The 26,594-nt window shown below is 47.6% G+C and overlaps 1 protein-coding gene across 1 annotated transcript in view; it reads left to right on the forward strand.

Annotated features, from left to right (window-relative positions):
• Positions 1-26,594, forward strand: part of lrrk1 (leucine-rich repeat kinase 1) — a 163,258-nt gene that overhangs the window by 94,294 nt on the left and 42,370 nt on the right. The window contains 12 exon segments of the mRNA XM_061735983.1: positions 827-998; positions 2,883-3,052; positions 6,723-6,862; positions 10,071-10,226; positions 10,311-10,455; positions 13,797-13,960; positions 17,377-17,580; positions 17,685-17,824; positions 22,280-22,342; positions 22,344-22,418; positions 24,973-25,167; positions 26,086-26,237. Coding sequence (XP_061591967.1) covers positions 827-998; positions 2,883-3,052; positions 6,723-6,862; positions 10,071-10,226; positions 10,311-10,455; positions 13,797-13,960; positions 17,377-17,580; positions 17,685-17,824; positions 22,280-22,342; positions 22,344-22,418; positions 24,973-25,167; positions 26,086-26,237 — 1,776 coding nt within the window.

Genomic DNA, 26,594 nt, shown 5'->3' on the forward strand with positions numbered 1-26,594 from the left:
CTGATCCCTGGTCCACGTTGACTGATACCAGTTATGTGTTGTGCTCTAGCAGAGCACAGCTTGTGATGCTTGTGTCCAGTGCATGCACTGTTTTTGCACCACATTAAAGTAGGACTTTAATCTGGCATCAGTGATCAATAACATGATTGCCGTAGCACACCGTCATACAAATCTAAAAGCATTTACTTCATTAGACTGTCATCTCTCCAGAGATTTCACTCACAGCGACCTGCATATACAGGACTGTCTCAGAAAATTAGAATATTGTGATAAAGTACTTTATTTTCTGTAATGCAAAAAGTCATACATTCTGGATTCATTACAAATCAACTGAAATATTGCAAGTTTTTTATATTATTTTAATATTGCTGATCATGGTTTACAGTTTAAGAAAACTCAAATATCCTATCTCAAAAAATTAGAATATTCTGGGAATCTTAATCTTAAACTGTAAACCATAATCAGCAATATTAAAATAATAAAAGGCTTGCAATATTTCAGTTGATTTGTAATGAATCCAGAATATATGACATTTTTGTTTTTTTAATTACATTACAGAAAAATAAAGAACTTTATCACAATATTCTAATTTTCTGAGACAGTCCTGTAGGGTATGTTTAAAATACTGCTCGGGATGAACTTGATGATTGAACCAGAAACATCTTAGTTAAAGTGAAAGTGAACTTCAGTAGTCCGTGGTTTCTTCAAAAACTGCCATTTTCTGTGTGTTTAATGTAGTTCTCTTTTTTTGTGCCGTAGCTACCTGCTGCCCCACCTCCTCCCTCCCAAGCCGGTGTTTAATGTAGTTGTGTTTTTTGTGCCGTAGCTACCTGCTGCCCCACCTCCTCCCTCCAAAGCCGGCCCTGGACATCCACCTCTTCCACCAGCAGGCCAGCAACTCCCTGCAGCGGCTCTTCAAGATGAGCTTCGTTCCTGCAGGATTCTGGGAGCGCTTCATCGCCAGGATGCTCATCAGCCTGACGGAGATGGACCTGCAGGTCCACACCTCCTCCTCCTCCTCCTCCTCCTCCTCACTCACCACTCTCACTTACCTTACAGTATTTTCCGCACTATAAGGCGCACCTTCAATGAATGACGTATTTTAAAACATGTTCCATATATAAGGCGCACCACATTCTAAGGCTCTACAGTAGAGTTGGGGTTACGTTATCATCCATTAGACCAAGGGTCTCAACCCGCGGCTCCGGAGCCGCAGGCGGCTCTTTCATCCTTATACTGCGGCTCCGAGTGGCTGGGGAAAATAAATTACAAAAAAGAAAATAACTAAGTATTTAATTGAAGTGTATTTTATTTGTGTTAGTTCTTTAATATTTTAGTTCTAAATTGGAAGATTATTGTGATCTTGACATATTGGAATAAATATATTTTATTGTTTTTCGTCGCCCAAAATAAACGTCATACTCGTGAAAGCCGGTATTCCCGCCAAAACGCCATCCATTCGTCGCGACTTTCAACCCCAGCAAGGCCAAGTATGGAGAAATATAAGAAAATAAAAATATTGATCCATATATAAGGCTCACCGGATTATAAGGCGCATGTTCAGCTTTTGAAAAAATTGAAGGCTTTTAGTTGCGCCTTATAGTGCGGAAAATACGGTAGTTTAGTTTTTTTTACTTTGATTTGATTTGATTTTTATTTTGTACATGTAAAAGACAACAATTAAAAGAGAAGATAAGAAAACAAAACAAAGCAAAAAAAAGAAAGAATTTAATACTTACTTTCATACTATCTTAATTACATGTGCAAAAAGGAGTAGGAAGAAGTGTAAACGTATTTAATCCTACCCCCATTCACTAATCATTTATTCAGTATTTATAATAACTTACTATACTATAATTATACTCACACACTTACCTATACATACATACACATAGTTGAGTATTTCTATATATTTGTACACACACGGCCATATAAATATTTATATAAATATACTTATTTACACCATAATATCTCTATATTAACTCCATCTGCTCTACAGGACTGTCTCAGAAAATTAGAATATTGTGATAAAGTCCTTTATTTTCTGTAATGCAATTAAAAAAACAAAAATGTCATACATTCTGGATTCATTACAAATTAACTGAAATATTGCAAGCCTTTTATTATTTTAATATTGCTGATTATGGCTTACAGTTTAAGATTAAGATTCCCAGAATATTCTAATTTGTTTAGATAGGATATTTGAGTTTTCTTAAACTGTAAGCCATGATCAGCAATATTAAAATAATAAAAGGCTATATATATGTGTGTGTATATATATATATATATATATATATATATATATATATATATATATATATATATATATATATATATATATATATATATATATATATATATACACATGCATACATACACATATAATTGATAATAATAATAATAAACAGATCTACCCGTTCACTAACAGTGTTATATCAGGCCCCTAAAAGCCGCTAAACTCCTTCCTCTTTGTACCTTGTGAAAATCATGTTTTTATATTTGTTTTTAAACTGGTTAATGTTTGGACATTGTTTTAATTCTGAATCCATTCTGTTCCATAGTTTAACTCCACTGACTGATATAGAAAATATTTTCATTGTTGTTCGTGTTCTACGAGTCCTAAAATTTAGAGTACCCCTTAAATTATCCCTATATTATCATAAAACATTTCCTGTAAGTGAGATGGTAATAGGTTGTTCCTAACTTTATACATGAATTGTGCTGTTTGGAATTCCCCTATGTCAAAAAATAATGAATGAAGAATAATGAATTGGCGTGTTCACGAAAAGGATATGAATTATCCTTATGGCTCTTTTCTGCAGTATGAATAGTGGTTAGAAATGCCAACAACTTTAATAGCATTCAATGTGGTATTTGTGCAGCCGTTGGATCCTCCCAGGAGCAACACGAGGAGCCGTCAGAGGAACTCGGTCATTTACAACTTCACCAGGAGCCAGCAGAGGAACCGCTGCAGCACGTTCAGAGTGCGGCGCAACCAAACCATCTACTGGAAGGAAGGGCTTCTGGTCACTTTTGATGGAGGTTTCCTCAGGTCAGAGCTGGGGCGGGACCACGGCCGTGAACCACAAGACAAAACCTGGGGCCGGATTCACAAAACATTCTTAAGAAAAAAAATCTTCTTAATTGTCATTTTTTTCTTAAAGCAGCACAACGTAACTTTCAGCTTTTGTTGAGTTTGGCGTCTCCTTTGGAAAAAAGCGGTAGTGCTTTACCAGTATTGTGGAAGGGTTCCTACCATGCTCCTCAAAGTTACATAGCGCCAGTGAAGGCGATACAGACTCCTCAGACCATGACAGAGGTGTCATTAAACCTGTTGGAAGTTGATGTACCATCACAATGACTCTGGAAATATTATATTAAGGTGGAAAAGTTACGTAGTGTTGCTTTAAGTTCAGTCTTAAGAAGAAAAAAGAGAAGAAGTCATATTCTCCAAAAAAGTTTTAAGTATTTTCTCAACTTTCTTCTTAAGTTTCTTCTTAAGAAAAAACTTAAGAATATTTCTTCTGTGGAAAGGTAATAATAATAATAATTAAAGCTGCAAGCAGCGATGAGCGGGCCCTCGCACTCACAGCCACCGCCCCCCATAATCATATCAGAAATGACACCACCCACGACTTCCTATGTCAAACCATTCAAAAGTTATAGCAGAAAAAAGGGACAACCAATCAGAAGAAGGGGCGGGGCTAATTAAGGCCAAAGAAGCTCGATGACTCATTACAGAGTCCCATGACACCACCCACGACTATTATGTCAAAACATTCAAATGTTATAGCAGGAAATAGGGACAACTAATCAGAAGAAGGGGCGGGGCTAATTTTCACCATTTATGGTCAAGGACTCAATACCGAGTCCGATGACACCACCCACGACTCTTTATGTCAAACCTTTCAAAAGTTATGGCAGAGAAAAGTATTCTAGGGGGCGCTGTTGAGCCGTTAGGCCACGCCCATTAATGCAAACCATGAAATATCAAATGTATCGCCAAGCCTGGCTTGCATGCAAAATTTGGTGACTATCAAATATGGACCAATCAGATGAAGGGGGGGCGCGCCTTTTGGCGTCTAGCGTCGCCACGGTAACGCTTTTGAAAGAGAAAAGTAATGCGTGGTGTCGCAGGATGGAGATGCACATTTTGATGTATAACACACATGGGTGCACGTTACGGTTCGGGCCGAATTAACTGCCGAAGGAATGGCATAAATTTCGCCAAAATGACACGATTAATTCAAAATGGCACGATTAATTCAAAATGGCCGACATACTGTTCGGTTTCGGCCATGACGCCAAGAGACTTTTGTTTAAGTTGCGCCATGATACAGGTGTGTACCGATTTTCGTGCATGTACGTCAAACCGCATTGTGGGGCTTGAGGCACAAAGTTTTCCGGGGGGCGTTGTTGAGCCATTTTGCCACGCCCAATAATGCAAACCATTAAATATCAAATTTTTCGCCAGGCCTGGCTTGGGTGCAAAATTTGGTGCCTTTTGGGGAACTATCAAATATGGACCAATCAGATGAAGGGGGGGTGCGCTTGTTGGCGTCTAGCGTTGCCACGGTAACACTTTTGAAAGAGAAAAGTAATGCGTGTAGTTGCAGGATGGAGACGCACATTTTGATGTATAACACACTTGGGGACACGTTACGATTCGGGCTGAATTAACTGCCGAAGGAATGGCATACATTTTGCCAAAATGACACGATTAATTCAAAATGGCCGACATCCTGTTCGGTTTCGGGCATGACCCCAAGAGACTTTTGTTTAAGTTGCGCCATGATACAGGTGTGTACCGATTTTCGTGCATGTACGTCTAACCGTATTGTGGGGCTTGAGGCACAAAGTTTTCCGGGGGGCGCTGTTGAGCCATTTTGCCACGCCCATTAATGCAAACCATTAAATATCAAATTTTTCGCCAGGCCTGCTTGGGTGCAAAATTTGGTGCCTTTTGGGGAACTATCAAATATGGACCAATCAGATGAAGGGGGGGTGCGCTTGTTGGCGTCTAGCGTTGCCACGGTAACACTTTTGAAAGAGAAAAGTAATGCGTGTATTCGCAGGATGGAGACGCACATTTTGATGTATAACACATCTGGGTTCACGATACGGTTCGGGCTGAATTAATTCGGTAAGGAATGGCATATATTGCTCAAATTACGCGATTAATGCAGAATGTTCAAAATGGCCGACATCCTGTTCGGTTTCGGCCATGGCGCCAAGAGACTTTTCTTTTAGTTGCGACATGATACAGGTGTGTACCGATTTTCGTTCATGTACGTCAAAGCGTATTATGGGGCTTGAGGGGCAAAGTTTTTTCTGTGTGAACCAATCAGATGAAGGGTGGGCACGCTTTTTGGCGTCTAGCGTCGCCCCGGTAACGCTTTTGAAAGAGAAAAGTAATGCGTGGAGGATGGAGACGCACATTTTGATGTATAACACCCTTGGGGGAACGTTACGGTTCGGGCTGAATTAACTGCCGAAGGAATGGCATAAATTTCGCCAAAATGACACGATTAATTCAAAATGGCCGACATCCTGTTCGGTTTCGGCCATGACGCCAAGAGACTTTTGTTTAAGTTGCGCCATGATATAGGTGTGTACCGATTTTCGTGCATGTACATCTAACCGTATTGTGGGGCTTGAGGCACAAAGTTTTCAAGGGGGCGCTGTTGAGCCATTTTGCCACGCCCATTAATGTAAACCATTAAATATCAAATTTTTCGCCAGGCCTGGCTTGGGTGCAAAATTTGGTGACTTTTTGGGCACGTTTAGGGGGGCAAAAAGGCCTTCCTTTTGTCAGAAGAATACTACTAATAATAATAAAAATAAAAATTCCTGCAAATACAATAGGGCCTTCGCACTGAAGGTGCTCGGGCCTTAATAATAATAATTAGAAAAGGGAAACCTTTTTCTGTATACTAATATATCGCCTTCATTTTTCAGGTTTTTCGGGCCGTGTTTTACTTTTGGGGGATTTTTCTTTTCCGCATCAGAGCGGGGTCATGCTGTACACCCGCTGGTGCGCAGTGGGACTTTTGCGACTTTAGCTCGTTAGCAAAATGATAGCAACATTGCCATTTGGGCCATTCTGGACGATTGCAATATGGTCATGCCACTACTTGGCATGCCCATAATAATAAGCCTCTAAAATCACCTTTTTCAACACATTTTAGACAAGTTTAGACTAGTAGGTCATAGTTTGAGGATATACTTTGTAATTAATTACACAAAGAGCCTGTTAACTGTTTGTTAGCATGTTAGTTAGCGTGGTAGTTAATTATTATTAATTTTCCCCAATAGTATTTTTTTTCGCACATTAATCTCATCCACCATAACCTTGAAAAGTTCCTGCATCTCTTTTTCTCCTTCTCCATGTTTAGTGAGTGACTGACGGTTAAGACCAAACTACCTGTATAAATGTTATTTGTTGGCGCGTGCAATGCAATGACATATTTTAAGAAGTTCTTAAGTAGGAAAAATAAGAAATTTCGTAAGAAATTACAGTTCTTAAGACGGTTCTTAAGAAAATATTGAGGAATTGCACTTAAGAACTTTTTTATGAACTTCTTAATTTTAGATCTTAAGACATTTCTTAAGATCGTTCTTAAGAACATATTGGTGAATCCGGCCCCTGGTTTTCTCATGTACAATTATGACCTCACATTGATGTGGTGAAATGATGACGCGGCGTGTTTTTTTGACTGCAGTGTGGAGTCATCGGATGTGAACTGGAAGAAGACGAAGAGCGGCGGCATAAAGATCATCTGCCAGTCAGAGATGAGGGACTTCTCTGCGATGGCTTTCATCACGGACCACGTCAACTCCCTGATTGAGCAGTGGTTCCCTGGTGGGTCAAACCGCTCACGTAGCTGCTGCTAAACCAGACCAGGAGTTACGGTTTATCCGTGTTTAATCTGCGGAGGAGCTCACCACTGAAGCTCAGCTCTCCGCTGGAGCTCAGCTCTGGGGGGACATGCCTGAACGTTCTGTCAGAATTCTTTTGAAGAAAGATCCTCAGACAGTTGAAGGGGAACAACTTAAATGTTGATAAAACGTGTTGTGTCCTTTGGTCTTAAGGTTGAATTATGGTTCTGCGTTAAACCTACGCCGTAGGGTACGCGGCTACGCGGGAGTCTCTCCGTAGCCTACACCGTAGCCTGACGTACCTCCCAAAAAATGTAACTACGCGTTGAGGCGACGCAGACCCAACACAGACCGAGAGGGCTGGGATTGACACTCCAGCAATACTGTCCCCTTCCTCCATGCAATGTCGTAGAAGCGTGTCAACCAAGACAGCTCTACGACATCCAGAGACTTGAGGTACTCAGGGTGAATCTCATCCACCCCCGGTGCCACTGAGGAGCTTATGAACCACCTCAGTGATCTCGGCTTGGGTGATGGATGAGCACGCCCCAGAGTCCCCACTCTCCGCTTCCTCAGTGGAAGGCATGTCAGTCGGGTTGAGGAGATCCTCGAAGTATTCCTTCCACCGTCCGACAATGTCCCCAGTCGAGGTCAACAGCTCCCCACCCACACCATAAACGGTGCCGGCAGAGTACTGCTTCCTCCTTCAATTCAATTCAATTCAATTTTATTTATATAGCGTCTAATACAACAGAGTTGTCTCTAGACGCTTTCCAGAGACCCATACCCAGAACATGACCCCCGAGCAGTTATTACATAAACAATGGCAGGTAAAAACTCCCCTAGTGGGAGAAAAACCTTAAGCCAAACAGTGGCAAGGAAAAACTCCCCTTTAGGAGGGAAGAAACCTTGAGCAGGACCAGGCTCGTAAGGGGGGACCCTCCTGCCGAGGGCCAGACTGGTGGGTCGGGGACATCAACAGCACAGCAGGCAGGTGGAAGCAGCAACGGGATGACCAGGGGTGGGGACCGCAGGCCAGCACGCAGCTCCCGAAGCTCCGGCCCAATCATCAAGTCCCAGGTTGGGGTGCAGGGTCGGGGAAGGGTTGAAAAGGGGGCAGGGCCAAGGAGAGGAGTCTTGACGGACAAACCTTCTCCCCCGCCTGCCCGGGCTGTTACCCTGCTTCTTTTTTTTTTTTTTTTTTTTTAAAGATTTTTTTGGGCTCTAGTGGCCCTTTATTGGAGATGCAGACTGGAAAGGGGTAGAGAGAGAGAACGGGGAAGACACGCAGCAAAGGTGCGCGGGCTGGATTCGAACCCGCGACCGCTGCAGGAGGAGGACTTTAGCCTCAGTATATGGCCCGCTGCTTAACCCACTGCGCCACCGAGCGGCCCTGCTTCCTCCTTCTGAGGCGCCGAACAGTCCACCAGAATTTCCTCGAGGCCGCCCGAAAGTCTTCCCGAACTCCTCCCAGCCCCGAGTTTTTGCCTCCAGGACTGCCCGAGCCGTGGCTCACTTGGCCTGCCGGTACCTATCTACTGCGTCAGGAGTCCCAACGGCCAACATAGCCCGGTAGGACTCCTTCTTCAGTCTGACGGCATCCTGTACTTCCGGTGTCCACCACCGGGTTCTAGGATTGCCGCCATGACAGGCACCGGAGACCTTGCGACCACAACTTGGAGCCACCGCGTTGACAATGGAGGCAGAGAACATGGTCCACTCAGACTCAATGTCCCCCGCCTCACCCGGGATCTGAGAGAAGCTCTCTCGGAGGTGAGAGTTGAAGATGTCCCTGACAGAGGGCTCAGCCAGACGTTCCCAACAGACCCTCACAATCCGTTTGGGTCTGCCCGGTCTGTCCAACCTCCTCCTCCGCCAGCGCATCCAACTCACCACCAGGTGGTGATCAGTTGACAGCTCAGCCCCTCTCTTCACCCGAGTGTCCAAGACATGCGGCCAAAGGTCAGATGAAACGACAACAAAGTCGATCATTGACCTCCGGCCTAGGGTGTCCTGGTGCCACGTGCACTGATGGACACCCTTATGCTTGAACATGGTGTTCGTTATGGACAAACTGTGACTAGCACAGAAGTCCAACAACAAAACACCGCTCGGGTTCAGATCGGGGAGGGCGTTCCTCCCAATCAGGCCTCTCCAGGTATCACTGTCATTGCCCACGTGAGCGTTGAAGTCCCCCAGTAGAACAATGGAGTCCCCAGTTGGAGCACTATCCAGTACTCCTCCCAGGGACCCCAAGAAGGCTGGGTACTCCGCACTGCGTAGGCACAAACAACAGTGAGAAACGTTTTCCCGACCCGAAGGCGCAGGGAAGCGACCCTCTCGTTCACCGGGGTGAACTCCAACACATGACGGCTGATCTGGGGGGCTATAACCAAGCCCACACCAGCCCGCCGCCTCTCACCCTGGGCAACTCCAGAGTAGTGGAGGGTCCAGCCCCTTTCAAGGAGCTGGGTTCCAGAGCCCAAACTATGTGTGGAGGGGAGCCCGACTATCTCTAGCCGGTATCTCTCAACCTCCCGCACAAGCTCTGGCTCCTTCCCCCCAAGCGAGGTGACATTCCATGTCCCCACTGTGAGGGTTTTGGTCCAGGGATTGGGTCGTCGAGGCCCCGCCACGACTGCTACCCAGCCCACAATGCACCGGCCTTTCATGGACCTTCCTGCGGGTGGTGGGCTGAGGCCGGCCGGGTCCCACGGGCAAAGACCCGGCCACAAGCCCCAACCCCAGGCCTGGCTCCAGGGCGGGGCCCCGGTGATGCCGATCCGGGCGACGTTACGGTTCTTGCTCTTCTCTTTGCCATGATTAGCTTGTGAACCGCTCTTAGTCTGGCCCGTCACCCAGGACCTGTTTGCCATGGGAGTCCCTACCAGGGGCGTAATGCCCCCGACAATATAGCTCCTCAGATCACTCGGGCACACAAACCCCTCCACCACAGTAAGGTGGCGGTTCAAGGAGGGGTACATATATACATATTCTATGTTGGTCCAATTCATAATCTGAGGTAGAACTTGAGTCATTCGTCACTCACCGGAGAAATGCGTCTCCCTGGGAGGCAGGTTGAGTCGGGGTCTGGAGCTCCTTCAGCAACGTCTCCAGCAGGACAGGGATTCTAGTCCAAAGCAACTCCACCTTGTGATGCTAATGTTTTCTCTGTGCGTCTCTTCCTCCAGCATTGACAGCCAGCGAGAGCGACGGCAGCCTCCTCATCGAGCAGTACGTGCCCTGCTGTCTCTGCGCCTCCCAAGCTCAGCAGAGCGGCGCTGGCGTCGAGGTGTCCGGGCTCAGCCAGGCGGGGGACAGACCAGGACATGGAGCATCCCGGGCCAGCCCGGTGGAGGACAAACCAGAGCATGGACCAGATGGCGGAGGAGGCGGAGGAGGTGGAGAAGGAGGAGGTGGAGGAGGCGGAGGAGCAGGGGTTCATTACTTCAACATGGAGGACTGTGTTCTGGCTGCGGTGGAGAAAGAGCACATCAGCTGCCCGCAGCACCCGGATCAGCCAGTCCCCCTCCAGGAGCTGGTTCCAGAGCTCTTCATGACAGACTTCCCTGCACGGTAAACTCACTTACACTGAACTTGTCCATATACTTAATATCACTAGAAGTGATTGTGCTTTGCAGTACTTTAATCAGAAGGTCCATTAACACCCCGCAACACCGTTAGGTCACTGTATCGCTGCTGTTTTCACACTACTACTACGTTACTACAGTGTTCACGTTTTGGACAACATGTCCAGCTCGTATGAGTAAAACCTGATTTAAGGTTCTGCGTTAAATCAACGCAGAACCTACGCCGTAGGGTTCGTGGCTACGCGGGAGTCTCTCCGTAGCCCACGCCGTAGCCTGACCTGCACCTCCCAAAAAATTTAACTACGCGTCGAGGCGACGCAGACCCAACGCAGACGGAGAGGGCTGTGATTGGTTTGCTTGGTAGCAACCCGATCTGGTTCCGGTTCGGGAAGCAGTAGTGAACTTTCAGCGCTCTTTTCTTTGTGTGTGTGTTTTTGTTTTTTTGGGGTTCTTTGGTTTTTTGCACAACAGTTGTCTTATCTCTTTGATTCACTATGACCGGAAAAGCGGAAGCTAAACAAAGTATCAACTAGAGCTCTGGGGGGGTACTGCACCGCGGAGAAATGGAGTGACGGAGAAGTCCGAAGGGTTCACAACGGCGTCACGGCAACGGCGTAGTCTCTGCGTTGGTTTAACACAGAACCTCAAATCAGGCTTTAAGTTGTTTACCTTCAGTGTCAGGACCGCCCAACTCCCTTTAATAGCAGTCAAGCTACTTCTGTGCTTAAGCGAATCAGTTTCATTCAGTTTAGTTCATTTATCCAGCAGCACTGTGCAGCAGTAAGGATGAAATAAGGTTAACTGAAGTGAAATTAACTAGTAAAAAAGTTGGTCCCACGTGGGTCCAGCAGGTCCCACACGGGTCCAGTTAGTCCCACGCGGGTCCAGCTAGTCCCGTGCGGGTCCAGCTGGTCCCACGCGGGCCCAGCTGCTTCTGCTTGCGCTGGAGACGAGGCTAAATACGGTTCTTGTTAAAGCGCTAAATGCCTAACTCAGCTGAAATCAGAATGTTTTGTTAGTTGTGAATAACGGGCCGGGCCTCTCTGTCCATGTGTGCTGTGTGCGTGTGCTGTGTGCTGTGTGCGTGTGCTGTGTGCGTCTGCTGTGTGCATTTGCTGTGTGCATTTGCTGTGTGCGTGTGCTGTGTGCGTCTGCTGTGTGCATTTGCTGTGTGCATTTGCTGTGTGCGTGTGCTATGTGCATGTGCTGTGTGCGTCTGCTGTGTGCATGTGCTGTGTGCGTGTGCTGTGTGCGTGTGCTTTGTGCGTGTGCTGTGTGCGTGTGCTGTGTGCATGTGCTGTTTGTGTGTGCTGTGTGTCTGCTGTGTGCGTGTGCTGTGTGCTTGTGCTGTGTGCTTGTGTGCTGTGTGCGTGTGCTGTGTGCGTGCGCTTTGTGCATGTGCTGTGTGCGTGTGCTGTGTGCATGTGCTGTTTGTGTGTGCTGTGTGCGTCTGCTGTGTGCATCTGCTGTGTGCGTGTGCTGTGTGCATTTGCTGTGTGCATTTGCTGTGTGCTGTGTGCTCGTGCTGTGTGCGTGTGCGTGTGCTGTGTGCATGTGCTGTGTGCATGTGCATGTGCATGTGCTGTGTGCGTGTGCTTTGTGCGTGTGCTGTGTGCGTGTGCTGTGTGCATGTGCTGTGTGCTTTGTGCGTGGGCTGTGTGCATGTGCTGTGTGCGTCTGCTGTGTGCGTGTGCTGTGTGCATGTGCTGTGTGCGTGTGCTGTGTGCACATGCTGTGTGCGTCTGCTGTGTGTGTCTGCTGTGTGCACGTGCTGTGTGCGTCTGCTGTGTGCTTGTGTGAGTGTGCTGTGTGCGTCTGCTGTGTGCTTGTGTGCTGTGTGCGTGTGCTGTGTGCGTGTGCTGTGTGCGTCTGCTGTGTGCGTCTGCTGTGTGCGTCTGCTGTGTGCTTGTGTGCTGTGTGCGTGTGCTGTTTGCTTGTGCTGTGTGTGTCTGCTGTGTGCTTGTGTGCGTGTGCTGTGTGCGTCTGCTGTGTGCTTGTGTGCTGTGTGCATGTGCTGTGTGCGTGTGCTGTGTGCATGTGCTGTGTGCGTGTGCTGTGTGCGTGTGCTGTGTGCGTCTAATGTGTGCGGGTGCTGTGTGCGTCTGCTGTGTGCGGGTGCTGTGTGCGTCTGCTGTGTGCGTGTGCTGTGTGCGTCTGCTGTGTGCTTGTGTGCTGTGTGCGTGTGCTTGTGCTGTGTGCGTCTGCTGTGTGCTTGTGTGCTGTGTGCGTGTGCTGTGTGTGTCTGCTGTGTGCTTGTGTGCTGTGTGCGTGTGCTGTGTGCTGTGTGCTTGTGCTGTGTGCTTGTGTGCTGTGTGCGTCTGCTGTGTGCTTGTGTGCTGTGTGCGTGTGCTGTATGCTTGTGCTGTGGGCGTCTGCTGTGTGCTTGTGTGCGTGTGCTGTGTGCGTCTGCTGTGTGCGTGTGCTTTGTGCGTGTGCTGTGTGCGTGTGCTGTGTGCATGTGCTGTGTGCTTTGTGCGTGGGCTGTGTGCATGTGCTGTGTGTGTGTGCTGTGTGCGTGTGCTGTGTGCATGTGCTGTGTGCGTGTGCTTTGTGCATGTGCTGTGTGCGTCTGCTGTGTGCGTGTGCTGTGTGCATGTGCTGTGTGCGTGTGCTGTGTGCACATGCTGTGTGCGTCTGCTGTGTGCGTCTGCTGTGTGTGTCTGCTGTGTGCACGTGCTGTGTGCGTCTGCTGTGTGCTTGTGTGAGTGTGCTGTGTGCGTCTGCTGTGTGCTTGTGTGCTGTGTGCGTGTGCTGTGTGCGTGTGCTGTGTGCGTGTGCTGTGTGCGTCTGCTGTGTGCGTCTGCTGTGTGCTTGTGTGCTGTGTGCGTGTGCTGTTTGCTTGTGCTGTGTGTGTCTGCTGTGTGCTTGTGTGCGTGTGCTGTGTGCGTCTGCTGTGTGCTTGTGTGCTGTGTGCATGTGCTGTGTGCGTGTGCTGTGTGCGTGTGCTGTGTGCGTCTAATGTGTGCGGGTGCTGTGTGCGTGTGCTGTGTGCTTGTGTGCTGTGTGCGTGTGCTTGTGCTGTGTGCGTCTGCTGTGTGCTTGTGTGCTGTGTGCGTGTGCTGTGTGTGTCTGCTGTGTGCTTGTGTGCTGTGTGCGTGTGCTGTGTGCTTGTGCTGTGTGCTTGTGTGCTGTGTGCGTCTGCTGTGTGCTTGTGTGCTGTGTGCGTGTGCTGTATGCTTGTGCTGTGGGCGTCTGCTGTGTGCTTGTGTGCGTGTGCTGTGTGCGTCTGCTGTGTGCTTGTGCTGTGTGCTTGTGTTGTGTGCTTGTGCTGTGTGCTTGTGCTGTGTGCATGTGTGCTGTGTGCGGTGATGACGGCGATGGGGTCAGGCTGTTTCTGGAGACGGCCCAGCTGGAGTACTCGGAGCAGGACAGCAGCATCCTGGGCCAGGGCGGCAGCGGGACCGTCATCTACAGGGCCAGGTACCAGGGGCAGCCGGTAGCCGTCAAACGCTTCGACTTCAAGAAGGGCCGGCAGCAGTCCGTCAGCACAGGTACGACGGCAGCACCTCCGGACTTCCCACGGACTGGTTGGTCAGCACCGTTGTTTATTGAAGAGAACCAGTAGCGTTGCAACCAGGTGTTTAGAAACTCCAACCTTTCTCCTCCGAACCGGACAGCAAACTTGCTTTAGCTCAGTTAGGACTCCAGATTTTGATTTTCAATTGATTATTTTTCAAAATTAATGAGGTAATGCTATTCCACACCTGAAAACGCACTGGTGGGATCTTTAGAAGTCTCATTTTTATCAGGACCAAGTTTGTAACAAATGTATCTCAGTTTTCTTGATGGATTCAGCTGACGAGTGGAATAATAAACTAGTCAATAATACAACTAGTCCAGACCGACTGTGGACCTGGTGAAACATGGGATGAACATTGGATATTATTTAAGAGAAAGTAACTCCACTCTGTCCCTGTCTCGGTAGGGACTTCTCACAACGTGTGAGCTGGCAAGAACTAAGTTTGATACGGAGCTTTTAGAAAAGGCAAGGCAAGCCAGTTTTATTTGTACAGCACAATTCAACACAAGGTAATTCAAATTGCTTTACATCAGCATTAAAAGCGGCAAGACACAATTAAACAGTATATAACAAATAACATTATAAGAAAGAGGTAAAATAATAAGAAGCACAAGTTGTTAGTCAGTAAGGACAGTAGAGACCTCATTCTTACAATGGCAAGAATTACGTTTCTATACGGTCAAAACGTACAAAGACCGGGTCAAATACAGTATTACAAAAGTAATCTGTAACAATTTGTATGGTGAATTAAACCAATTTGACAATTCTACATGTACGTCACAATGCCTGCATTCAGGGCTTATCCAGAACTTTGCGCGGTTTTCAAAAAGTATTTAATTTAAAAGGAACCCTGCATATTAAGACATGTAGGTCTTAAAAGATAAATGTTGGTATCAATTATAACAATGTGATATAAAAAACCTTGTTGATGTCTTCGTTTTTATAAAATTTGAAAATATAATTTAACATGTAGGTCGCCATTGTTTTTTACGTTCTGGGTAGTGACGTCACACGGTGGCTCCTGCTAACCCCCGTCCACTGTTCTGACACCCAGAAACAGATGAAAACACAGTTAAACAGGTGACGGCGCACCAGAAACACAGATGAAAACACAGCTGAACATTAAGGTGACGGCGCAACTACAAAAAAGTAAAATAAAATTTAAAAAAAGTGCAGCCCCATACAGCATGAACTACAAAAACACCATAAAACTCAGATAGACTAACAGACCACACGTTTCAACTAGCAGATAGCCGATGCTACAATAAAAACCCCAGCCAGATCTGGCGTCATTAAATTAAATAAAGATGTTCTTGCCTATTTGAAGCGAAGTCTGCGCCTCCCGTTTCGTCAAAGTCCCGGGCCAGTCCCCTCAGCGTCGGGTCTGTCATCACCCAGCACCAAGGCCGGTTTTAGGGGGGAGAGGGGGGGGCTATGCCCACCCAAACGTGCATATTTCCCACCGGCGTCTCCATCCCGGCGGCGGCAGCGAGAGCGGAGAGCGGGGAGCGAGTGGCGGAGCGCTGCGGGCTGTAGAGCCCCGGCTACGCAGGCTACGGCGTAGCCTACGCAGGCTACGGCGTAGCCTACGCAGGCTACGGCGTAGCCTACGCCGTCTACGCCGTAGGCTACGCCGTCTACGCAGGAGCCTAATGCACTGGTAAGATGCGCACAACATTGATCATTTTTGCAGATCTCCCGTGCATCACAGAACTTTGATCCAGTTTGCCTGAACCGAGACGTCTTATGGGCTCCCTCGTCAGCCTCCACGGCCGGGAGTGTGCTGCTCATCTATGTTTTAGATACCTGTCCCAGTTAAACTAATGGGGCTTATCTTCCCAGAGCCACCGTCGTACGTCATCGCCCCCAGAATACATTGCGCAGGTAAAACATGGCGCCTCCCGCAGGTCAAAATATGTAATAAACATTGTAGATTTTTAAAGCAATTAGATTATTTTATGTGTTTCTAACAACATATTTTAGTATAAGAGAACAATTGTGGCTAATTAGGGACTACATGTCTTAATATGCAGGGTTCCCTTTAAGAGTAATGATAAGAAAGAGGAAAAAAAAGAGGTAAATAATAAAAAGCACCAGTTGTTAAAAAATAAGGGCAGTAGAGTACAGCAGGTAAGTATTTAATTAAACAGTAATGTTTTTAGTCCTGATTTAAAGGAGCTGACACTTGGAGCAGACCTCAGGTCTACAGGAAGTTTGTTCCACCGGTGAGGAGCAGAATAACTGAACGCTGCCTCACCTTGCTTGGTTCTGGTTCTGGAACCACAACAAACCAGATCCAGATGAAGCTCAGGGGTCTGGGAGCTTCATAGGAACTAACAGATCCAGCTTGTATTTTGGTCCAAGAAGGCTCATTAGAGGGTAGAAAATCCTGCAGGACCCGTCCAATCTGACCAAAAGTTGATTAAACATCCACAGTAAAGTAACCGTCTTTGTCCAGAGGACCAATCCAAGACAGCTTTATTCTTTATGACATAGGAAAGAGACCAAAGTGAGCAAGCTTGATTCTGAAAAGAAAGTTAAAAAAGCAAATGACTTTAATATCTAACTTCCGGGTGCTTGCAGAACTGCAGACTTCACCCAGGATATTTTAGCGGCTGAATTTTGGTTTTCACAGCGTCTGTGTGAGTCTGGCAGCGCTGCGATGTCTCAACTGTTACACAACAGAGCTCCAGCTAAGTTTCTGCTTGCTGTCGAGCTTTTGTTCCCCAGCGATGAGGAGCTCAAACTCTTAAATGTTAACGTTTAGAGGGGTTTCATACGGTGGCCGAGACCCGCCATTGCTGAAAATAAAAGTAACGCTGCAAACAAAAAAAAAACGCCGCTGCAAATAAAAGAAACGCTGCAAATAAAATAAAGCCCAATGCAAATAGAATAAAAAAACGATGCAAATAAAAAAGCCACAACGCAAGTGAATTACCGGGGACTATTTTTGCCGATGCACCGGTGTTGCATATTAAAAATTACACGTAGCGACGTTGAACACTAACCTTTTCACTTATTTTCTTGTTCGTTGTTCTTCTTATTCCTCGCTCTTCTTATTTCTTCCTTTTCACTTACGTCCTCTTCGTCGTCTTCTTCTCCTCTCACGTAAAAAACACCGGTGCATCAGCAAAAATAGTCCCCGGTAATTCACTTCCCTTGTGGCTTTTTTATTTGCGTCGGGTTTTTTTTTCATTTGCAGCGGCGTTTCTTTATATTTGCAGCGTTTCTTTAATTTTCAGCAATGGCGGGTCTCGGCCACCGTAGTTTCAGGCTCGACTATTCATTTAAAATGCAGCAGACTGGATGAGTTATTAACGAACGCATGCTCCTATAGACTGACGTGGTTCATTCATTATCTCCTTATTCTCCTCTTGGTTTCCTTAGACACCATGATTAAACACCTGCAGTCTGCAAACGCCATTCGGAGTTTCTCCGAGTTTCGCCAGGAGGCCAGCATGTTGCATTCTTTGCAGCATCCTTGTATCGTCTCTCTGGTGGGCATCAGCATTCACCCGCTGTGCTTTGCTCTGCAGCTGGCTCCTCTAGGGAGCCTCAACACGGTGCTGGAGGAGAAACACAGGAGCAAAAGTATGTGGAGGAATCCCCATCACTGCGTTTGTAACTGGAATTTGCTCATTAACCTCCTCAAGTCTTCTTTGTTAATGGAACGTTAAACTCCGTTTGACCTCCAGGTTCCAGATACATGCCTCTTGGTCACATGCTCACTTTCAAGGTGGCCTATCAGATCGCTACAGGACTGGCGTACCTTCACAGGAAGAGCATCATCTTCTGTGATCTCAAATCTGACAACATACTGGTGTGGTCTCTGGAGGTGCGTACGCTAACGTCTACTACAAGTCTTAAGCCTGAATTCTGGTTCTGCGTTAAACCTACGCCGTAGGGATCGTGGCTACGCGGGAGTCTCTTCGTAGCTACGCCGTAGCCTGACGTGCACCTCCCAAAAAATGGAACTACGCGTCGAGGCGACGCAGACCAAACGCAGACTGACAGCCTGTCCTAACTGTACGCGAGCGTCCGACTATTACGTCGCACTACGTGGCATCGGACGCTCTCTGTCCTGAAACACTGAAAGCGTTATGTGCCCCCACGTTATTTTGATTGACAGCTGAAACTCGCTTTTTAAAAGGCTGATTTATGGTTCCGCGTTACACCAACGCAGAACCTACGGCATCAATTTTACGCGTAACCATAAATCAGCCTTTATTCACCGCACTACCCGCCCGTGCGCTCCTGAAAGAAACTCCTAAAATAACTACTAAAAGAGTGAAGAGACAAGTAAAAGACGGGTGAGTACTGGTAATCTTCCTACGTTTGTACTTTCTAAACAGAAACCAAGCTTGATATTGTGATATTTAAATGTTCTTCTATTTTCTTCCTGCCGCTCGTGTTGAAAGCCGGTTGAAAGCGCTGTAGGAAACAGTCATGATGAGGAACGGTTGAAATGAGAAGTTATCTCTATGATACCTCCTCATTTCACTACAAAAACCTCAATAAAGTGGCAGAAAGAAATATTATCCTATTATTATCTTATTATTATATATTATCTTATCCTATCTATTATTATATCTTATTATCTTATCAGAACCTTCCAGCTCCCTGGCGATCTCCCTCCAGCAGCTGCCACTTTATTGAGGTTCTTGTATTGAAATGACCGTTTCCTACAGCGCTTTCAACCAGCTTTCAACGCCAGCCACAGGAAGAAAATAGAAGCAGGGCGTCCGACAAATGTTCAGCTCAAAACGGCGCGCTGCGCTGCGTCACTCACGGCCAGTTTGGACAGTCCAATAGAAAATAAAGCAATGGAATTGATTTTGTCGCTGACGCTCGCTTGCGTCGCATGCAGTTAGGACACGTGTGAGAGGGCTGTGATTGGTTTGCTTGGTAGCAACGCATTTCCGGTTCCGTGAAGCAGTCATAAACTTTCAGCACTCTTTTCTTCGTGCGTTTTTTTTTTTTTTTTTGGTTGTTGTTTTTTTTTTTTGCACAATAGTTGTCCTTATCGCTTTGATTCAGTGTGACCGGAAAAACCGGAAGCTAAACAAAGTATCAACTAGTGCTCTGGGGGGGTACTGCACCGCAGAGAAATGGAGTGATGGAGAAGTCTGAAGGTTCACGACGACGTCACGGCAACGGCGTAGGCTCTGTGTTGGTTTAATGCAGAACCTTAAATCAGGCTTTAGGGTGCTTTCACACCTTTGGAGCAGTTTCCCCCTAAAGACCGGCTCGTTTGCAATCGCGCCCCGATGCGGGACAAAACAAGCGAGCCCAGATCACCTAGGAGAGGTGGTCTCTGCTCGCTGCCATTCCAGACCTGGAGCGGTTCGTTTGCAGTGAGAACAGAATCCACACAGCAACCCACACAGCTCACTCATAACTCGTTGTGGTTTTTCCCGGGGTACGGAAGAGGAAACTCCTTCCGCGTTCATTTCTGACCAATGAGAGAACAGTTGGTTCTCATGGCATTTGTTTCAGCTTTCAACCGCTACAGACGGTTGCCTTGTGAACACAAACGCCACAAACGAAAAACCAAACAACTTTATCGATTTAGTACGACGGAGTATTAGGGCCAAACTAAGACAAAAAAAAAAATGGAAATTACGAGAATAAAGTCGTAACATTACAAGAATAAAGTCGTAATTTATGAGAATAAAGTCGTAATATTACGAGAATAAAGTCGTAATTTATGAGAATAAAATCGTAATATTATGAGAATAAAGTTGTAATATTATGAGAATATAATTTATGAGAACTCTAACAGGAACAGCTTCTTCTCCCTGTGTTAAAATGAGGAATGTTGAGCATCTTGTGAAGTTCTATTTATATATTTATAATATATTTAGTATTACGACTTTATTCTCATAATATTACGACTTTATTCTCAAAATATTACGACTTTATTCTCGTAATATTATGACTTTATTCTCATATTATTATGACTTTATTTTATATTTTTTGTCTTAGTTTGGCCCTAATACTCGTAATTTAGCCCCTGAATCGGAACAAAAACAGGGCCACAGGTCTGAAAGCACCCTCAGTTGTAGTTTGGAGATGGTGTTTCGATATATCTGTGTCTTTTCTGACAAGGATCCAGATGAGTGGGCTGTTTCCATCTCTTTTTTTTTTCCCCCCTTGTCTGTACACATATTAATGATTGATACCATGACGGTAGGAACCAAAGGTATATATATGTGCATTATTACTATATTTAATATATATACATATATATACGCATACATATGCATACACATACATAAATATACACATACAAACCCAGTGATTTTTTTTTTTTTTCCAGGGGGGGGGGGGGAGGGGGGTGGGGGTGGGGGTGGATAGGGGGGGGGGCGGCGGTGACGACATCCACTGCCAATCCAGGAAGCAGGAACACACGGAGACACACGTCAAGCACTGGAAATCTGTAACAAAAAAAACCACAAACACGGAGCCGACCAAAACACGAACAGCAATCGACCCGAATCTTGAGATCTGATTGCAGTCTGAGCTAAGCTACCCACACAAGTAGGAGGGAGGCAACCCACCGCCTGCGAGCCCCCCCCCCCCCGGCGGCGGCCGAGGGGGCCCGCGGGCGGGAAGAAGCAGCTAGAGATCCCGCGGCGGCGGGCCGCGACCCAGGCAATCCCCGGCCACCCGGTCCGGGCCGGACACGCTTCCGGGAGGCCCTCACCCTCCAGGCCAACGACCCCCACCCGGCAGGGGGCCAGCCTGCCCGGCCGCGGACGCAGGCAGGTGCACCCGCCCCCACGAAAGTGGCCCTCCAAGACCAGAGGGGCGCCCCGCCGCAGAGGCAGCGGGGGGGACCGGAGACGGGCCCGGAGAGAGGGAACCCCCCAACAGGGCGCCACCTGACCCAGACCCAGGCATCCCATTCATTCATCCATTCACCTATCCGATACCTATACTAATAATAAGATATACTATACATAATAATAATAATAATAATAATAATAATAATAATAATAATAATAATAATAATAATAATAATAACCATCTTTGTATAATATAATATTGATAAATTATTAAGTTTTGTTGTCCTGCCAATGGAGGCTCAAATCCTCCATGGCAGGACCCTTCCACACCGCATTCTCACCGACACAGACATACAATCACGCACCGTTTCCCCCTCCCCGGGGGGGTCCAGCACCGCCAGAAGGCACCCCAGGCTGCACGGTGAGCCCCGCCAGGCCCGGGTATCTCGACCCACCTATCCCAGGCCGGCGAGGGAACGCGGGTGATGTGGGACCCCCTCCCGCCCCTGGTGTTGAGTGCATGTGATTAATGCCATAAAAACAGGGAGGGGGAGGGCCAAGTATCGATTTGACACCGACCCCCCCCCCTCCCGAACTACGTGTCCTTGTCAAATATATTTATTAAGTGTTGAATGTGCAGTGTCTACATTGCTGTTAAAACCGTGAGGCGTGCAGTGCCTGGCCACGCGGGACAATGCCCCCCACGACCCGGACCCCCCGCTCCTTCGCCTATGTGCGTATGAATCGTGTAGGGGGGGAAGGAGGGGGAGCGGAGGCCGAAGCCAGGAGGCAGGACCAGCAAAGCCGGCCCTGGTAAGACACCCGCGCCCCCCCACCGGCCATCCAGTAGACGGGGGCCGGCCCTCCAAGCCGGGCCAGGGCCCCACCGTACCTCCACGGGCGCCCCCAGTGCCGCCGGAGCCCCCAGACGGAGGGGGAAACGGTCTAACATCCCCCCATTCATACTGACAACATAAGACATAGACACTTGGGAATGGTGCCCCCCCGCCGCCGCGCCCGCCCCCGGGGCCACCCCGGCGGACACCCCAAGGGTCACGGAGTCCCCACAAACACAGGGGCACGCGGCCCCCGCCCAGCGACGGAGGACCAAGGCAGCAATGCCCCCCCCAGCGCAGACAGCCACCCGCCACCCAGGCAGGGCCGGGCCCTCCGAGCGGGACCCCCACGCCCACGGCCCAGCCCCCCCCGGGAAAACCGGAGATGCCCGAGCCCCCCCAGCCACCCCCCCCCACCGCCATGAGGTAACCCCCCCCCCCATAGGCCCCCAAGGCCCCCACCGGCTTGGGACAGGGCCCCACGGCCCCCCCCACCACCCCCCAGGGGCCACCAAAGGCCCGCACCCCAGACCCCCCAAGCCGACCCCCAACCCCAAGGGCTACGAGATCACCACCCCCCCCCCGCCCCCACTAAGTAATGAAGCCTATAATCGGGGACCAGACCAGGGCTGTTTCCATCTCAACATGTATTTGATGCTCTTCCAGGTGAAGGATCCGGTCAACGTCAAACTGTCTGACTACGGCATATCTCGACAATCCTTCCATGAGGGGGGCACTGGGGGTGGAGGGTACGCCGGGGTACCAGGCTCCCGAGGTCCGACCAGGCATTGTGTATGATGAGAAGGTACAGTACCCACCACCTGTACTTTACCCACCACCTGTACTTTACCCACATTCTTTCTTTTCTTTTCAAATGAGCTCTGCATTGTTGTTGGGTTTCATATTTACTCGTTTGAAGTTGGGGCAGTGACGTCTGTCTGGCCTATAAACACAGCGCTCTACTCCGACAGCTGCTTAACCCTTGTGCTGTCTTTGGGTGAAGGAAGGAGGAAGGGAAGAAGGGAGGAAAGAAGGAAGGAAGGAAGGAATGGTGAAAGGAAGGAAGGAAGGAAGGAAGGAAGGAAGGAAGGAAGGAAGGAAGGAAGGAAGGAAGGAAGGAAGGAAGGAAGGAAGGAAGGAAGGAAGGAAGGAAGGAAGGAAGGAAGGAAGGAAGGAAGGAAGGAAGGAAGGAAGGAAGGAAGGAAGGGAAAAAAGAAGGAAGGAAGGGAAGAAGGAAGGAGAGAGCAGGAGGAAAGAAGGAAGGAAGGGAGAAGGAAGGAGAGAGCAGGAGGAAGGAAGGAAGGAAGGAAGGAAGGAAGGAAGGAAGGAAGGAAGGAAGGAAGGAAGGAAGGAAGGAAGGAAGGAAGGAAGGAAGGAAGGAAGGAGAGCAGGAAGGAGAGCAGGAGGAAAGAAGGAAGGAAGGGAAAAAAGAAGGAAGGAAGGGAAGAAGGAAGGAGAGAGCAGGAGGAAGGAAGGAAGGAAGGAAGGAAGGAAGGAAGGAAGGAAGGAAGGAAGGAAGGAAGGAAGGAAGGAAGGAAGGAAGGAAGGAAGGAAGGAAGGAAGGAAGGAAGGAAGGAAGGAAGGAAGGAAGGAAGGAGTAAGGGAGGAAGGAAGGAGAGAAGGAAGGAGAGAAGGAAGGGAGAAAACAAGGAAGGAAGGAAGGGAGGAAGGGAGAAAACAAGGAAAGAAGGAAGGAAGGAAGGGAGAAAAGAGGAAGGGAAGAAGGAAGGAGAGAGCAGGAGGAAAGAAGGAGAATGAGGTCATTGTGACCTGAAGACAGTACAAGGGTTAACCAACTTCAATACTGTTTAGTGTATGTGTTATATATTTAATATTTATATATTTAATATATATGTCCACATCTTTATGAACATGGACATGCGCTCTGTATTTACTGAAATAAATAGAATACAAACAAATGGAAAATTTTAGTTTTTATGTCTGGAGATCACATGGATCGTGCAAATAAAACGTATCAAAATCATAGAAATTATAGACAATAACACCTTTTTATATGTAACTTACAAAGGAAATTTGGTGGTGTACAGAGGTTAAAATCCCTGAGTACAACCAAAAAGAGTAAAAAGAACAGCCTCAGAAAGTACAACAAAGAAGAGACGAAACTGTTGAACTGTTCCAACGAGGATGGCACAATATTCTATATTTGGCATCTTTCAGAGAGACATTTCTTTCTGCATCGGGCATCAATTCAATTTTATTTATATAGCATGATCCTGATCAAGTATTACATAAACAATGGCAGGTAAAAACTCCCCTTTAGGAGGGAAGAAACCTGGCCCGGGACCTGGGGGGACCGTCCTGCTGAAGACCAGCTGGAACCAGCAGAGCAGGAAAAGAGAGGTTTTTTGCCTGATATGGTCCATCAGATTGGCTCAAAACTTGGTTTGTACAATCCAGACAGATGGCCGATGCTAAATTGCAAAGCTTTTAAGTTTTTACCTGAGGGCTTGACCGTAATGATGCGGCGAAGTTTGAGGTTATTTTGGAGACTCGCCATGAAGCACCAATTGGCTGTAACTCAGCCATCCATTCTTTGGTCTGGTCCAGAACTGATGTGCACGATTTTAGACTGAGCCTAAAGACATCTATGGTGGAATATTCAGGATCGGTTGTAGCGCCACCTGTTGGCTTCAGGAATTGTCATGTCTTCTACTATGCATCTGTGCTCCAAATGAGATGTGCTGATGCATCTCAAACCTGGTCACACTGTAGGTAAGACATTGACGATGACTGACAGTGAAAACTGTAACTTTTATCAAAGGGCGTCACCGTGAGAGGGAGGCTAAGTTCGGTGTCTCGCCATGAACATAAAAGTTGTTCTTACTTGCACATACTTTGTCCAATCTGACCCAGAATCTGTACATTTAATCAGGCTTCCATTCTGAACAAGTGGATATGACAATCTTGGATGAACTCCATAGCGCTACCACTTGGTCAGGTATACATTCTTCATCACATTATGTGCTGTATTTCCTGTTTCGTTCATCCAATCACAATGAAAACCGCACATATTATTGTCATGACATGTGGACACCAAAGGCACTTTTTCTGGTGATATTGACCCAGGAATGTGGGGGCACCTGAGGGGGCGAGGGCCCGATCAATCAACGCTGCTCCTAGCTTTAATTACACTTTTCTTTCCTTCCTGAATCCTGTTGAATCAGCAGTTGAAACGACATGTTTACTTCTTTAACTGCATGGTATGCATCTCACCTTCTATATATGTTTATGAAATAACTCCAAATAGTCCCATTGGTGTTGTTACTACAGTAAATCTAATGGGATGTGAGTCCAGCTCCATGGTCTTTCATGTCCCTGCTGATGGTCTGTGTCTCCAGGTGGACGTGTTCTCCTACGGGATGGTGCTGTACGAGCTGCTGTCTGGGAGACGGCCGGCGCTGGGACACCACCAGCTCCAGATAGCTAAGAAACTCTCCAAAGGCATCCGGCCGGTGCTGGCCGGTCCAGAGCAGGTCCAGTTCTGCAGCCTCCACACTCTGATGGCTGAATGCTGGGACACCAAGCCAGAGAAGGTGAGACGGCCAGCTCCATGCACTGGCTGGAACTGACCATTAAAACCACTCACCTCCGTCTTAACCCTTGGGCTGTCTCCGGGTCAAGGGAGGAGGGAGGGAGGGAGGGAGGGAGGGAGGGAGGGTGGGAGGGAGGGAGGAAAGAAGGAAGAAAAGAAGGAAGGAAGGGAGAAAAAAAGGAAGGAAGGGAGAACAAAAGGAAGGAAGGAAAGAAGGAAGGAAGGGAGGAAAGAAGGGAGAAAAGAAAGAAGGAAGGGAGAAAAAAAGGAAGGGAGAAAAGAAGGAAGGAAGGAAAGAAGTGAGAAAAGAAGGGAGGAAAGGAGAAAATAAGGAAGGAAAGAAGGGAGGAAAGAAGGAAGGAAGGGAGGGAAGAAGGAAGGAGAATGAGGTAACTTTGACCCAAAGACAGTACCAGGGTTAAATGAAGAATGTCAGCTCCAGAGCTGACGGTCCAGAGAACCAGCCAGGCCTCTTTATCCGTCCGTAGGTTCTTGATAAACTGGCTCTGGTGCTTCCCCCCCAACAGACGGCAACAGATAAGAACACGGACTTAGTGAAGATCTGCAACAGCTTTCTTCCTTCCTTCTTTTTTCCCTCCCTCCTTCCCTTCCTCCTTCCTTGACCTGAAGACAGCACCAGGGTTAGGTCCTTCCTACCAGGAATGCTATAAAGACAGAACCAGTTTTTTGCTGCTTTTGTATCAGTAAAACTAGCAGGTCCTGTCAAACAGAGAGATCATTAGAGAGTGCAGTGAACAGGACCTGCCCAGGTGGCAGCCATGCTGAAAGCTGCACTAGAAACACTGAGCAAGGTCACGGTTCAAGGTCTCGTGGTTCTTGGTTTGTCAGATGATGAATGCTGGTTGGAGTTGTTTCCCTGTGAGCTCAGAGTTGTGACTTGTGTGTGTTCCCCTGTCAGAGGCCGGTGGCGATGCAGTGTGTGAGGCAGATGCAGGAGCCCAGCTTCCCCTGCCTGCGGTATGTGTTGCCGTGCGGCGTCCATTCCCAGCTCTTCCTGTCCCCGCTGCAGGGACACAGCGCCGTCTTCTGGCACGGAGACCAGGACCACAGGTTAGTGCCGACTCCTCTCTCTGCTCAGAACTGAGATTACTTGGTTTGATGGTGTGTCATCATTTAAACTCATACGAAATGCTGCAAAAAACAGTATTTTTTTGAACGAGTGCAGCCTGTAATCTTGTTAATTCTATGGTCTAATACTGCTGTTCAAATCCTTAAATCCATGAACTTGGAGAGCAGACAACAGGAGTTTTCAAAGGAGGAATACAAGTCTTGATGCTTGTGTTGATTTAGCCTTGGTCTACGACTGGAGTCCTAAAGTCTGTTTTTAGAAGTGGTCACCTACTATTTTGAAAGTAAATGCACTTCTGAGACTGGGCTGTAAGGCAAGGCAAGTTTATTTGTATAGCA

This window comes from Cololabis saira, chromosome 2, assembly GCF_033807715.1.
Source record: "Cololabis saira isolate AMF1-May2022 chromosome 2, fColSai1.1, whole genome shotgun sequence".
NCBI classification, from domain to species: domain Eukaryota; kingdom Metazoa; phylum Chordata; class Actinopteri; order Beloniformes; family Belonidae; genus Cololabis; species Cololabis saira.